General features: G+C 40.3%; 1 protein-coding gene across 1 annotated transcript in view; it reads right to left on the minus strand.

Moving 5' to 3' along the window:
- Nucleotides 1–2,402: 2,402 nt before the first annotated feature.
- Nucleotides 2,403–16,666, minus strand: part of GRK7 (G protein-coupled receptor kinase 7) — a 22,528-nt gene continuing 8,264 nt past the window's right edge. Inside the window, 2 exon segments of the mRNA XM_006027279.3 lie at nucleotides 2,403–3,003; nucleotides 8,332–8,603. Of these exon segments, the coding sequence (XP_006027341.2) occupies nucleotides 2,661–3,003; nucleotides 8,332–8,603 (615 nt within the window). The 3' untranslated portion in view covers nucleotides 2,403–2,660.

Consider the following 16,666-nt stretch of genomic DNA (forward strand, 5'->3'; position numbering starts at 1 on the left):
GGGGCCTCCACATCTCGGCAGGCTCCACCCAGCACAGCAGAGAGAAGTTGAGCCACATGGAGAAACTGCTCACCACTGCAAGCTCCCCGCCATGCTGCAGTAAGAGTAGCAGTGCGGAGCTGCGCCACTCAAAGCAGCAGCACACACAAGAGGTGAGTCACCAGGGCAGTAGGGGGAGCTCACAGCAGCGAGGAGATCCCCGTATGGCTCTGCTGTCCCCAGCCATGCTGGGTCATGCCTGCAAGGCTGTGGGGACCCAAGGGAGGAAAGCAGGGTGGGAGCCCGAGCCCACAGCCTGCACCTGCCCCGCATACAAATCTGGGGAGTGTGGGTCCCCCCTCCCACTGGGAATGCATGCAGCAGCAGGGAACTGGCCCTCCCCATCCCCCAAATGAGACATCTGCAGCCCCATCCTGCTCCCCATTGGGGCCCTGCAGCCGTGCATTGCAGTCCCAAGCCCCAAACCCCAAGCACTGCTTGGCTGGGCAGCAGTCCCAGCCCTGCCCAGCTCCCTCCCCACAGGGGCCTCTTCTTTCCCCTCCAGCACTTACCTGCTGGAACTGTTCTGCAGGCTGCCTGGGGCCACGTGCATGTACCCATGTCTCACTGCCTGCCTCCGGCTCCCTCCCAGCTCTCTGTAGGCTGGAACTCTGCCAGCGTACAGGGGGCATATTGCAAAATTGATTTCTTAAGATTTTTTTTTCAATTTTTAATTTTTTTGTGTGCAAAAAACAGCTTACTTCATTATAAAGGAGCTTTGTTCCCAGAGGATTTGTTAACCAAGATATTACTATAGACCAGTGGTCACCAACCAACAGTAGATGTCGGAGCCTCTTGATCCACCAGCAGATGTTGGAGCCTCTTGTGGTAGATCTTGGAGCCTCTTGGAGTCAATCCAAGGCTGGAGTGGGGGACTGAGTGCCCACGTGCATGCATGCACATAGCCCAACCCAGCAGGTCAGTCCATGGGGGAGGGAAGGGGCGGGAGCTAGATTCAGTCCCCTGTGGTGAGGGACAGTGCCGCAGAGGTAGGTTGAGTGGGGCCCTGGGCAGGTGAGACTTACCTGCTGGGGAAGCGTGCCCCCAAATAATTTTTTCTCCTTCTGCCTTGATCGGCCCCCCCGCCCTACAGACTTACCTGCTGGGCGGGGGAAGTGTGGCAGTGGCGCATGGTAAACCTGTGGTTGCTTTTAAATGCCAAAGGTGATCTACTTACAAAGGCTGGAGACCACTGCTGTAGACTAATTCTATTGTGGATTAGCACTTTACCACAGCTTTTGCCATCATGCGCTAATGCGCAGTAGAATTAGTCACTACACTTTTAGCATCTCATGTAACCAATATTTTGCAGAAATGGATCCCCATATAATTCAAATCAGGATGCCCAAAAATAGGTAAATAAAAACCACTATATCAAATACTTTGTAATAACTAGTAAACTATACATTTAGATTAAAAGTATAAATATATACATAATTTTCCACCTTTAAAGCACTTATAAAAATAGTACAATATTTTTGTGTCTTATTGAATTAACATTTCTAATGTATTTAGACAGTTTTCATTTTGAAAGCCAGTTACAAACTGGTGAGATCTATTTGTAGTTTAATTTAAACTACAGGATTCACCAAAATACAGATACATTATCAGGAAACCTGATAGAAAGTTTAAACTTGGTAACAAAAAAGAATCTGCATTCACCAATAAATTACTATTTCTTTATACTTGGTATATTTACTTAATAGTATAATCTTATATAATAACAGTCAAATTTTGCTCTAAATTTCACTGGTGCAATATCACCCTCAGTCTATTGACATTAACCTGAAGGAGAATTTGAACTAAATCCTCACTTCTGTCGACTGTGAAACCCTTCTACAATAAGAAGAACCTGGAATTTTCACAACTGAACCACCTACAAGCTAGAAGAAATCAAGAAATTTAGATAGCCAATGAGATCCCTAAGTTTGATGTGATGCATGAGGTCTGAATTGTCTAATCACTGAGACTATTATTTCAAAATTTAAAAACTTACTGAAAACTGTATAAGAAAGAGAAAAACTACTGCTGTGAGTAGTAACTAGGACCTCTCTAGGTAGCAAGCACTTGACATAATATCAATTTTTTTGCAGAAATGAGTCCCAAAATAATTCAATTCAGGATGTTTAAAAATAGAAATACAAACAGAAGTGCATCAATTTTTGTATAAGAACAAATAAAACTATATTTAGACTACGGTATCCATTAATATATCTACTGATCCAGTAAGAGAAAAAGATGTAGAGGGAAAGAAATCAAGACAGGAAATGAGCATATTAAAAATGTCAGACTCAGTTATTTTTAAAACAGGTGCCTTCCGACTATGTCATTGTAGTATGCATTTCACAGGAACACTGGTGGATTGTTATATTCCTAAATTTCTTAAAATAAACATGAGTTTTCATCTTGATAGTCTCCAGTGGAATAAAGACATTATCTCTTTTGTTAGAACAAGATTAATTAATATTGTCTATTCAATTTAGGGTCCTAACTTGTCCTGTTGATGTCCCATGTTAAATCAGCTGGGATTTGTCTAACAGCTTAGCTGAGTTTTTGAAACACTGCAAGAATCTGGAAAATTCCATGGTGCATCTTAACACCTTTTGTTAATGATGTGATATTTAAAACAGCACACAAACTCCTGATTTAACTTCACCTCCGTTTGCACATCCTCCAGTATCTAGCCTGTTAGGATCATTCAATTCTTCAAACAGTCCTGTTTCAATAATTTCTTCCTGCCAGGCTCGAGGGACAGCACCTGTTGCAAACTTTTTGAAGAACTTCTTATCTTTCTCATCAAATTCGATTCCTCGCACTTCAGAGAAGTCAGCAATGTCTGCAAGATCTCTGGCATAGACAACTGATGGATCTGGCACAAAAGGGGGGTCTATCAGGCCTGCATTCAACCTGTGGAAATGTATTGTTTTGAAGAAACTGTGTTTTCTTGGATCATCATCTGAGTTTCTGCAATAAAGCAACAGACTGTTAGTCAACACTGTGGTGCGCAGGTTTCCAAACACACAAATCTGGTGGGTGCAGGGAAGGTGGGGTATGTAACACAGACATAGTCCTAGGGCTAAATTACAGATCTAGAACAGGAAATTTTTAGATTTGGGGAAAGTTCAAACTGCACAGTTTGAGTCTATTTTAATTTTAACTCAATTTTCCTTCAAAAGCCAAGTGTCATTATATGACTAGTGGATTAGGATATTTTCCCATTTTTAGCCAAGAATGTAAGGTTCTTAGTGGAACTGAAGCAAAAAAGGAAGAAACACTAAAAGCCCATAATGACCTAAGAATAAAGTGAGATGGAATTCCAGTACACTGTAGGAGGGAGTACAAGGGATTAATGCACATTGACTCAGGGAACAATATTTCAGTGCGAGACTGCTGACAAGCAGAAATGAGATTAGTGGCTTTACCTTAATTCAGAAAGGTTATCTGTTCATATCATGAAACCATCAGGCAAGGTCCAGTACTAGAACCTTTGTTCTCAGAAATACTCCATACTCAGTTGATTAGCCTGATTTAGGTCAACAGAGTTACTCCAGTAAGAACAACTTAAGCAAATAAAGGTTTCCAGGATCACAGTCAGATTCATAGTTTGGTGCCCTAACAAAAATCTTAAATCACTTTCCTAATACTTTCATACCAACTTCCCCTCTGTAACCAAATCTATTCTGCCACCTTACTATTATCAACATTAACATTAAAAAAGAAAAAAGAAAAACATACCTAAGAGTTAAAAAGAACCATATACATTTCTGTCCTAGCTAATCATCTTCATTAACATGGAAAAAGCACCAAAATAGGCTGTCTTAGACTCACAGGACTGCAGACAGTCCTGCTCTTCTAAGGGCCCACATCACACATGAATCAGAAATAAGTTGAACACCATTCTCAGTTTGCTTCTGATTCTGGTGCCAGCTGAATGCAGTAGGTGTTCTTCAACTGCCCTCTCCAGCTCCCTATTTTGAAAATTGCACTTTGGCTCCACCTTCTTGCTCCCGGTTAATATAAACAGGTCACCTAAGGCCACCAAATGGTGTAAAGAGGCATGATTGAAGAGCATAGCCATATGAGACATGTTAGAGCAGGGGTGGGCAAAATGCGGCCCGGGGGCCGGATGTGGCCCACCAGGCCATTCTATCCGGCCCGTGGGGACACTAAAAAAATTAGAAAATTAATATTTATCTGCCCCTGGCTGCCTATCATGTGGCCCTCCATGGCTTGCCAAAACTCAGCAAGCAGCCCTCCACCCAAAATAATTGCCCACCCCTGTGTTAGACAGCTGGGCAAGGGAGATGCACATTACAGTGATGAGTACAGTATAAAAACATTAACCTGATATGTAAAGGATCTTGCAAACCTAGAACCAGCTTGGTTAGCTAGTGACATACAAATACTGATGTAGCTGTGGAGCCTGTTCTTTGTTAGCTTAAAGAGTAATAGAACTGAGGTCAATCAGAGGAACTCACAGATCTGAGACATTCATAGATCTGTCAGTCCTCCCATAATAACTGGGCAAGATTTATAATCAGCCCACTCAGACAGATTTTATTTTGCTTTTTGTTCCTACAATATGTGATAAAACACATCAGAACTTGATGAAGGCTTCACAATAGATTTATGTAGTGTTTCTTCTCTTGACATAATACATTTTCTTCTGACATCACCCAGAATAGAATTACTTAAAAAAATGAAGCTACAGGAACGCCATCTACTGGAACCTACTGACACTTCTTCTAACTAGTCTGAGAAGATGTACTTGAACTCTCCCTGTGAGAACCTGACATTTGCATGACTCTGGTAAAAAAACCCAAATAAACTTGTCTAACTTCTACCAAAGTCCTTTGCTAATCCTCCATAAACAACTTCTGTAGATGCAGCCAGACAGTGTGGTAGAGTGATGCACAAGTCCCAGGGGTGAGAAAAAGAGGTTCATCTTTCCTGAATGAACTAACAATGCTGAATCTTGACTACAAAAAGAACACTTTCAAAAGGTCAGGTGTGCAAATTAAAGCTGCCCTTAAGCAGCTTTACCTTATGCAACAGGCACTTATGTAGCTAACCCAAGGTCTCACTGACTTTAGCAGAATTACAGAACTAATCTTTACATAAGGATGATCTGCTCTTGAATAGTATCTCCAGTGTAATAGGCACAGACAGGCTTTTTTCAAAGTCATACACAGCATGGCTGGCTACCTTTCCCTCACTTTGTCCACCATATGGGTAAGGAAAAAAGGGACAATTTTGTTCATGAATAACACTGTGACCCTTCCCCAATACTGCAAGGTTCTTCTACAGCTCATAACTGAATTCCATGCTCATGTCTTTAAACAACCAGCACCTTCTTCCCCTTGCATCTTTTTTCCATCTGTAGTTCTGCTTACTGGTCTAGTACAGATTTTAGAGGACCTTTTCCCAGTCCTTCAAAAGCATCAAGTGACACAAACAGAAAAGAACATACAGAAAACAGTATGAAATGTCAAGTGACAAAATGAAAAGTTTGCATAAGTAACAATCTACAAGCACCTCTCCCACTGCTAACAGATAATGTAACATATAGCAGACAGAAGGGTGGTATTGTGGCATAGGTACCAGAATAGTATTGTGGTAATATTAAGTCAGGCCTGTCCAGCTTCTAAGTGGCTGTGGGCTGCATCCCCCACAGGCCACAGCGATGGGGACCGTATGCCACAGGGGCCACACCAGTGCAAGTCACAGGCCCCAAAGACTGCACACTGCATGCACCCTCCCCCTGCTGCACTGCTTGCCCATGTGGGGAGGTGTCTCCCTTCTCCACTGCACCTTGTGCATCCCCGCCTCATCCTCAGCTCTTCAATCACTGACTCTCTTGCTGCACTGCACTTCACAAGTGCACCAGGCCACAGGCTCCCCCAGCACTACAGGCTATACTGGCCCAGGCTGCACTGGCCCCTGGGGTGGGAGCCAGTAGTGGAATCCAAATGAGGGAGGGGAAGCCCACTGGCTGTTGCTGCAGTCAGAACAATGGAGGGAGTTGAAGGTAGTAGCAGCCTAGTGGGAGTCCACAGAGCGCATTGCAATAGCCGATGGAAAGTTCTAACTGTATTATTATTGTTATTGTACTACACACTAAATACTTCTCTGAGTAAAGATGCACTAGTAGCAAATATCCTGATTTACAAATTAGAATGCATGGATCAATTTTAATTATTATTTGACTGTAAAAATCTTCATTAACTTGACTGCATTAGATACTAAATATTATGTTTTCTAAACAAGTGATAGGCTATATTTTCTAGGTTCATAAATCCTGCTGTTCAACATACTCTTTATAACACACAGGGCACACCTACACATTGCCCTATGGCAATGTAGTGATGCACTACACTGACATATGGTGTGCTATGGTGATGTAGTGATCACATGTGTCTGCACGTGATCAGAAGCTATGTCACCGTAGCGGCGCAATCTCCAGGTATAGTGTGTTGCTATGGCAACATAGCAGTGAAATTTACCCATGTGCTGTGTGCACAGCACAGTAACCACCCATACTGCGCCATGCTTTAGTACTTCCAAAAGGAAGTACTAAAACATGGCACTGTGGCAGTGACGTGTAGACATGCCCACAGTGCAGTAATAAGAGTGCAAAATCTTCAAAGAGAAATTCCCAGTGATTTCAACAGAAGATGTCCCTGCATAAGAACTGCAAAACAATATCTTTCACAGATAAAATTCAGAAAGATATAACATACCAGCTTCCAGGAGCATTTGCAATACTGTTGCTTTCAAAACTGTTGTGAAAACTGACTAGATACAAAAGCTAGTTGTCCTTATTTATCATAATCATTAAAATAAATTAATTATATTTTACTCACATTTTATAGAAAACTACTTGCAGTAGAAAGGCAAGGAAAATTCTGCAATACTGTCTTAACATTAAAATAAGAAAACAACCAGGAGAAAATCTGCAAATTTTCACTGAGTCTATACATCTGACAATTTTGAGAGGTTCTGGATACCATTATAATGGCAAAGCTAAACACCTGGTAAATTTACATTCATATTTGATTAAAATAATTAAATATTCTAAATATAGCCACACCAATTTCCTATTTATTATTCTTTATATATATATACTTTTTGGATTGCTTTGTATTTATCCTGTCTTATTAGCATCTTCCATTATGTATCAACACAAGCTATTTTAAAAGTTAAATATTATAACGTCTATCTTTCCAATGATCTTACACAAAATGCTTTTGAGACCTAGAATGCCTTTGGGACACAAAACAGCTTTTGACCCAGGGCCAAATCCAGCGATCATTAACAAAGGAAAAACTTCACTGAAGTCCTAAATAGAACTTATATCTAATAAGGACTGGGGTCCAAAGGGCGTGTCTACACATTGCTATACAGCAATGTTGTTATGGCACTGTGCTTTAGTATTTTCTTTTGGAAGTACTAAAGCATGGCACGGTAATTGCCCCATACTGTGCTGTGCATGTGGCGTATGGTTAGATTTCACTGCTACATTGCCCTAGAGGCGCACTATAACAGGGAGTGTGCTGCTATAGGGATGTAGATGCCAAACGCATGTAGATCCACATGAACACTATGTCGCCGTAGTGTGCTGTACGGCGATGTAGAATGTCGCTACATCACCGTAGAGTGACGTGTAGACACACCCAAAGTGTATCCTTCATTATAAGGGGATGATAAGAGGTCCGAGACATTCTGCAACAGTCCATCAGATCGCTCTTTAACATGGTGGGGCGCTGGGGTAGGTGATAAGAAGCCGGTTATAAGAAGCAGATGATGCAGGCTTGTATCCGCAGGCCCTGAGGGAGGCAGGGTGTCTGTCCTTCCATACTGAAGTTCTGGGCCCTGTCAGAATAGTTCCTACATGCTGCCAGAGACCAGACACTATGCATTTCATTAATGTAGGTGGAGTGCATTTTTAATATGTGCATGCTGACTGCCAAGAAAGAAGACAATCCTGTGGAGAGAGGCTGATCCCCCACCTCCTACTGGCCCACATCCTCTCTGTTCTCCAAAGCCATGTAGAACCTACCCCACAAAACTCCAAAGAGAAACTTCTATGAATTTCTGGGGTGGGATTGGAAGACAAGAGCAACATTTCCCCATTTTCATGGTCTTCCAAGACAGACCTGATAGAGCTAGAGCAGGATTCTTCCACTTCCAGGAGTATATGGGAAGATTTGAATCTATGTAGAAAGTCAAGATTTTGCATTCCTTTGTATTAAATAATGACTAGGCTTTATTAACCATGGAAACAAATCATACCTGCTTCCTAAACGATTCTCTGTTTTCTTAGCCAAGAACAGTGTGCAAATATCTTTTGCTTCTTTTGTGAAGTTTGGATGCTCAAATGTTACCTCATCTTCTAAGGTTCTTCTTTTCACTTCATCCTTAGTGATCTTTTCTTTGAAATCCTTGAATGGAGTTCGACCTGCAATCATCTCGTATATACTACATCCCATAGCAAACCAGTCCACAGAGAAGGAGTAATTTTCTTCCATCAGAATTTCAGGAGCCATATAACCATTAGTTCCAGCCTATGGTAATCAAACACATAGATTTACTACTATACAGTGGCAATACTGAAATGCAAAGATATAAGCAGATTTTACTTTCCTACAGCTAATCATATATAGTCACAACATTTCTCTGAAATGACCAGGAACAAATTGATGAAATTCTACATTCAGACATGACAGATGACATTTTATAGATGTATGTATATTCATTTAATATAATTATTTTGGCACATGAACTATTTCTGTGAATAAACACCTTCCTATAAATAAATTTATGGAAAACATTTTAATTATTATGCACAAAGGAAAAATGCATTTGTGCCATTTTTACATTTCAGTTGACATATAAAGAAGTTAGAAATAGCTTTTTAATGTTTGTTTTCATTTTATTTTCTTCTTTCACATTAGAAATTCAAGTCTTGTCTGCCTTTTCCCCTGATAACTATACATGGCTATGCACTGCTAAAGAACAGAAAATACATGGATATTAGGAGAAACCAGGAAAGTTAAAATAATCATCTAATGGATTTAAACACTTGTAGGGAAAATGTTCTCTTTAATTAGGATTCACCATCCACATTCCTTCTGTTAACAGTAGAGAAAGCTCCCAGCATATACTACTTTTGTGTTATTTACTAGATTTTCAGGGAAAAAATAGATTCACATGATATTTTAAGGTTCATATAGCAGCAGCAACAAAATCTCTGTCAGGTCTTCTTTGTATTTCCTAAAGAAACACAAAAAGGCAAAGTATCCACTTTTTCCCTTTGAAGCTCTTTTTTAAGCAATGCATAAGCCAAACAGCGTTAGTTAATACTGTGTTGTGCAGCTTTCGAGTAAAAGAGAATTAAGGCATTAGTTTCCAACTTGAACCAGGAACAATTCTAGATACAGGAATAACTGACCATGACCTGGAGATAGTGTACATTTCTAATTTCCTCTAAGGGTCAAATGCACAACACTCAGATTTGAAGGGCAGACAGAACAAGATTCCAGTTGAGTCGTATGCTGGCTATCTGCAAGTTGTGCTACCATCATTAAGGCTTGTAGAAGACTTAACACAGACAAGATTCCCACAGATGGACCCATTTTTACCACCTTAATACTTATGCCTAAATAACAGAGCAATCAAAATGCCAGAAGTCATTTTAGAAATTTCCTGTACCTTTCTAAACAGATGGGACTGCTGGGATATACTTTTTTTTTTAGCATAGTCATGACTCTAGTTCAAAATTAAACAGATATTTATTTGAGATGGTGATCATCACTATTATTACCAGGAGTTTATTACTGTCTAAAAGATTCACTATGAGGCAAGCCAGAGTTGCCTTAGGAAGGAGTAACTAAAATTGCAGCCCACTTGGGGCATTTGTAAATGGTATAAAGAAGCATATATGCACAAACAGTTTTCAGTTTAAAGGTGGGGAAACAATAATGTCTTATTATTTCTCGATCTTCAGACACAACTTTCCTTTTTTGGTTAGGTTTTTAATCCATAAGGTAACAGTTTCCTCCTATAAACCTGAATAGAGTATAAATAGAGTATAGTGATACAGAGTATAATATATACCCCTATACTTTCCAGTGTGTGTGTGTGTGTGTGTGTGTGTGTGTGTGTGTGTGTGTGTGTATACTTTCCTCACTCTGGTAACTAAAGTAAAATTCCCTATGGCCCCAAGCAACATAAGATGGTCTCATAGACAATCTGAATCTACTGCTGGGTTAGGCTAGTGAAAAGCAGATAGCTGAACTTGCTAGGAATACTTCCTCTTTAGAAATATGAGGTGAAATCACATACTTTGCAGAGAGGCTGACAAGAGGTAAAAATAACACAAATACAAGGCAGATGTGATTAATGCATACTGAAAGAAGGACTAGAGAAAATGTGACATTTTCCTCCTCTGTAACCACAGAAGCTCCTCAGCTCACTGGAGTTATATGTGACATTACAGCCTGGAGAAGATGGAGCACTCTATCTGACATGTTCCACTGGGTGATATGCAGTACTTGCAGTATTTGGATTTTTCTACTAAAAGTCAATACCGCCCCAAAAGGATTAACTTGAGGTTCCTACTGTTCCTCCATTCAGCAATGAGAAGCATTTAACTGTAGACTCAGAAATCTTTGTCAGCACAGCTCCACAGAAAGCTGAGGGACCAGGAAGGTATACAGAAAAGCTCATTTCTATACTGACAACCTAATATGCAAGGATAGACCTGGGATTCCTTATGGATGGTGAATATCGACAGGATTGGGAAGCCATGCCACCTACCTTAATTGCATAGTTACAAACCTTTTGCCCTGAAAGTTTAGAATAATTATCTAGTGCTCACATTCCTAGAGTATAAATAAAGTAAGGAGATTTCCAATCATAGCCAGAAATTCAAAAGAACTAAATGACAAAAGAAATTGAATCCATAGAGTTTTTAACTGCAGGACTCCCATTAAGTGGCTAGAAGACAGTACATTAAGTTGAGAGTATACCCACCCACTGGTCTCCAAATCAGAGTCAGAGAAAGACAGTTAACTTACCCCCTACCAGGTCAAAGGGTATAAGAAGGCATAGTAAATTGTCTTAAAAATATAAAAATGAGAACAGAACAGGAAGCAAAAGACTGAAGATGCATTTGTTCCAACAATCCAACAATCTTGGATTGTTGTTAAGTATTTGACTTGATTAATGAGGTTGTATCCCTTGATTTAGGTATTGTAGCATTAACATTTTTGGAAAGTATGTTTTCTTAATTAAGGATCTGCTACCATTAGGTCAAATTCTGCCTCGTGCTTGGAAATGGGCAAAATAAATGCACCCCCTAAAAGGTCACATTACTGTATTGCCAAGACAGTATTCCCAATCCTGCCCAAGATCAGAGCTGAGTACAGCACTATCTTCAATCCTGTAGTCATTCCTGATATAACATAGGGACTATTTGTGCATAGAGGGATCATTGTCTAGTCTTTGCAGGTAAAGAAACATGCAGACCAGCCCCCGCAAAAGTTGGGCATGTCCCATTAGATACCTCTAGAACAGAAATTATGAAGAAGCACAACTTTTCAAATGAGGCAGAAATCCAGGCCATCTCCAATGCTTCTGCTGCTGCTCCAAGCAGTTTTACTGGCATGCACCTCAGTGCAACACCACCCAGTTTTGGTTCCACTCATACCTGACATGGAAATACTTTATCTTAGAGATTAGCATCTTTAACATTGATAGCTAAAATTCTTCATTTTTATACTTTTTCTGAAGGGCACCATTACATCAATTTTATTATTTAAACAGAAGATGTTATAAAAAGATTTCTGCCTTTTCTTCATTTAAAGAAGAACCTGAAATCCAAAACCAAAGCCAATGATATCTGAAGGTAGACCCAAACTCCGCACACATCCCTTACTGTCCTGAGAAGGGCAACTTACCACTAATGCCCTGGTTACACTCTGGCATCTGGGGTCATAGGAAACAGGGTGGGGAAAGAAACACAATGCAGCTCTTTACTGTTTTCATCAGGACAGGAACTCACGGACAGAGGAAAAGAATGAGATGTAGTTCTCCCTACCTTTTCCCACAGCTCTTTACAAAACAAACTCAGTCAACATCATAAACCAAACAGCAAAGAAATCAGAATATCTAGCTTTTGTTTGCCATGGCACAAGAACTGTTGAACAGGGTGAAAAAACAAGCCGAGTTTAGCTCTATCAGCTGTTTCCTGGGGTTCAGTCTTTCCTTCCTCCAAGGGGTGCCAATGACTGCTTTGTTCTCGTTCCCAGCTGTTCCTCTGCTCCTTGAGTAATGGCCTTAACAGACCCTGGAGGAATGTAGAATCAAACCACAGGAAACTTTTTTTCTGCATATGAGTTACTGGGCCCTAGACTGGGGAAAAGAATGATTGATCTTTCATTGTCATTCATTTCATAATGGCAGTTTGTTTTGTTTTGCTTTTCTAGAACTACTGTGAGGAGGAACTGAGCAGAACCTGAAGCAGAGATACAGAGACAGGCATCCTGTTATCTTGCCAAATAGTCCCACAGCAGCAAGAATGTACTTGATCACTTAAATGGGTTGATTATTTTAAAAATCAAGGTAAAATCAGGTTTGATTAACACATGGAAATTTTCCATTTTTGTATTGCACAAAGAAAGCAGGATTTATCACAGCCTCAGTTATTGCTTAGGGAATACAAGGCTGTCATGCGGCTTCCAGAGAAATCAGTGGGCTGAGGGTTTAGAGGTATCTCAGGCCAACAAAATACAAAGAGAAACATAGATATGTTAGTCAAGTCAGTTAGAAGGCAGGGCAGGGTGACACCTTAGAGACTAACTGCTTCAGAAAGGATAGAAGACCTACCTAAAGTCCCAGAGGACATCATGGCCAGAGCTCCAAGGAGAATGCAGGACTTTCTCAGTCCTTGTGTATGTTCTGAATTCTAGACTAGGAATTCTCACACATTTTCACACTGTGGACCACAACCTTAAAAGAAGATGCCTTTAAAAACAGACAGGTATAAGGAGCAAAGAGCTAGCATGGCTGCCTCCAACAGTAGCTGATGTAATAATGGAGGAAAAGAAACAAACATTTTGCCTGGAAGTAAGGCATAAGGTAAAATACTTTAAAAGGCGTAACTGCCTCCATAACTTTACATTTGCACAGTGGCAAAGACTGCATGAAGTTGAGTGACTGAGAAGGAAGGTAGTCCACATGCTCATGGATGGGAAGGGAGATGGGGATGGATTATGAGTAAATCACTCTTCCTTTTTTCTTGCTGTCTTCAAAAGTACCTAAGAAGGATTTTCTCTTGCAGTCTGGTCCACGGTGTATAAAACAGGGGTAGCCCTAGTGATAATACAGCCCTTACGGAAAGGACTGTTCTGAAGATTAATTATTCAGTGGCTGTGCAGTATATAGAATACAGCATTCTTAGTGATGGGAAGAATTTCAATCAACTCTATTTATACTTTCTGAGACACATGATAAATTAATGTAAAAGCAGTATCAGAGCTTTGCACAGTATCATATGTAGGCAGTTTACTCAGAAGAGACATCAAAGAAATACTATGTTCTGTTCAGGTGTATTTTTCTTTTTATTTATGAAGTCTCTCTGTTAATACTCTTAGTGGCTTAAGAAATATAAGCAAGCTGACTGTGAGAGGGTCATGTGAGATGCTGAGCACTCCTGACTGTCTCTGAACTCTGTAGGAGTTGAGAGAGCCTGGCATTTTAGGTACCTCTCATAACTGGGACCCATTATAGAGATAGAGTTGTTTAAAGTAATTCTGAATTAAGAGACAAATTCATCCCCCAGGTATATGGATAGAAAGCCACATGCTTTGCTGCTCCTGTGACTTTATTTGTTGGAAGAGGACAACACTTTTCTTTTGAGTCTCTTTGGCCAGGCCCTGATACCCCTAGAGATACTGAATATAACCTTACACTGGTTTTCAGTGTAGGCAAGGACCCATGGAACTGGACCTGCATCTGTGAGTAGACTACAGCTTATTGGCTACACCCAAAATTTTTTTGTGACAAAGGCTGTCAAAAAATTGTTTGAAGGTTAATATTGCTGTCCACATATTTTAGGCTATACAGCCCTTTACCAGACAAATGCCTGCTTCTGAAGGTTAAACTAATGTGAAGAAGATAAAATATGCTGAGTGGAAACTGTCAGAAAAGTTCCCATACATCATAAACAAGAGTATGAATTTCAAACTATTACATACCCTGATTTTATATGGTATTTGAAGACATTACTCCAACACACTTAGGCCTCATGGTTTTCAGAATTAACATGGAGAAAGAAATTAAATAGTATTATTTAACACTTACATAACATTTTTTACCTTCAGAGGGCTTCACTAACCAATCTTCCTGCCAGCCCTCTGCACTATGTTAGACTGCTTTTATAAACTGGAAACTAATATGAAGTCATTCTAATGTTGTACTGTGCAAGACTTTTTAAGGCCAGACTATACCTCTTTTTGTTACTACAGATGAACAGGAAACATAAAAAGATGCCTTAGAGGAGAAAATGTCTTTCCTTGACAGAAAAGAATATTTGATGGCCACCTGTGTTCCTCCCCTTTGTAGGAAATGCTTTGGAAATAGGAGGGTTGGTGGCCACACTGTGCTTTGGGCTCCTGAACAACCTGGGGTAGAACAACCTGTCAGCCAGACCCAGATCTGGTTGAAGCAGAAAAACAGTTTGGGGTTACTTTTCCCGCCCCACTCCTCTGATCATCGACACATCTGAGGAACAAGGCTTTCATATTTGTAAAGTGCTGTACAGCCGATGGAAAAAAATGTGAAACATTATACTACTATATAATGCCATTAATATCCTTTATACCACCTGACACCTTCAATATTAAAAAAAACAGCAAAAAGCAATGAAAAAGAGAGTAAATCCAACATATCATACAGTTACGATATGCTGGTTTTGAAAGTATTAAATAGTAGTAACAAAATAGTTTTGCTGGTAATTCTGAATAAATACAGTAATTCTGAACAAACTGTTTAATTTTGAAAGAGTAAAGGAAAAACCACTTTCGCAAAATCTTAACCAATATGATTACAGTGTGCTAATGAACAAAGGTCAGATATATAAGAATAAGCCAAGTTATTTTTATTTCACAATCCTGACCTTATCCCACCAGTTCTTAACAGTCTTGAAATTAAACTGCAAGTTTCAGGAACATCTAAATAGATTTTCTTCTGTTTTCCTAAGAAATATAATCTTACAAAAAACAAATACACAGGAGGGTAAAAGGACATTTGAATATGATTTTAGTCAAAACACGTTTTTCTTATATAAATATTATGATGTCCCTGAAATATATAAACCACAGCACAGGGAAACTGTAAAGAAGTCTATATCAGTGTTTTAAAGGGGTTTGATTTTATGATTATCATAATGTCAAAAGAACATCTCAGTGTGTTTGTTTAGTTTTATTGCTTGCCCTATCAGTGTAGTATTTAACTTCTTACACTCTAGCTTGTGTGTGCACACTCAAAAATCTGCAAAAATAATTTACACACAACAGATCTGGTGTACCACAATAGAATTTGGTAAGATCATGAGATTACGGGACGATAAAATCAACAGCAAAGGCCATGGACATGAGATACATTTGTAGTGCTATATATGTCTTTATAGTGCTGTATGTTCAGGGTATCTGTAGCACCACAAAACTGGGGGATTTGCCACAAAAATGGCAAAACTGCCTGTTTCAACCATGTGAACTTTTCTGTAGTACCACACGTAACAAGTGGACAGTTACACATAGCACAAGAGGTCTCTCAGTCCTTCAGCATCCCACAGTGCTCTTTTCACCCTCCCCCAATCCATGTGGGAGGGAGGAAGCTTGGCTGGCTCCCTGACAGACCATAGGGAGCAGAGATGCAGTTTGCTGGGCAGGAAATGGAGAAGATGGGCTGCGAGAGCTTCTTCTGCTCTCAGTAGGGGAGAAGAGAATTCGTCTTTAACAGTCACTGATCCAGGACCAGACTGGGAGCAGATGCTGGGTTGACCCCTATCAGGCTCACTGGCAGGCTCCCGTAGGGGTTGGGGAGAGCTAAGGAGGAGCCCCTTATCACCCCCTGGCTGAAGAGCACACTGCTAAATGCCTTCACAGAGACTTTGTAGTGTTTCAGCCAGGGAATTCTGCACGTGTTCCCATTCCCACAACACTCTATACACGTGTTCCCATGGCGCTCTCTGCACACGTTCACAGACAATGTTGCATTGACTTCAATGGAAGAGGTCCCTAACACCAGACCTACTGCATACATGAAAGCCCTGAAGTTAACACTCTGAGGAATATCCTGCTTAGTTTTGTCACAAAAGTATTCTCAGTGAATTTAATGTTATGGCTCACATGGATAAGACAAACAGGATTTACCTACTACGCAAGAATACAAGATGAGCATATGTGCAATGTGGCAGAATTAGAACGTCTGTGTCAACCTTTGCCTAGATCAGGGGTGTCCAACCTTTTTGAATGTGGGGCCGGATCACAAACTTTTTATCACCCAGTGGGCCAGCGACCCAAACTGAACAGCCTCACTTGGGGGGGGGGGGGGGGGGGGGGGG

This window comes from Alligator sinensis, unplaced genomic scaffold, assembly GCF_000455745.1.
Source record: "Alligator sinensis unplaced genomic scaffold, ASM45574v1 scaffold846_1, whole genome shotgun sequence".
Taxonomy (NCBI): domain Eukaryota; kingdom Metazoa; phylum Chordata; order Crocodylia; family Alligatoridae; genus Alligator; species Alligator sinensis.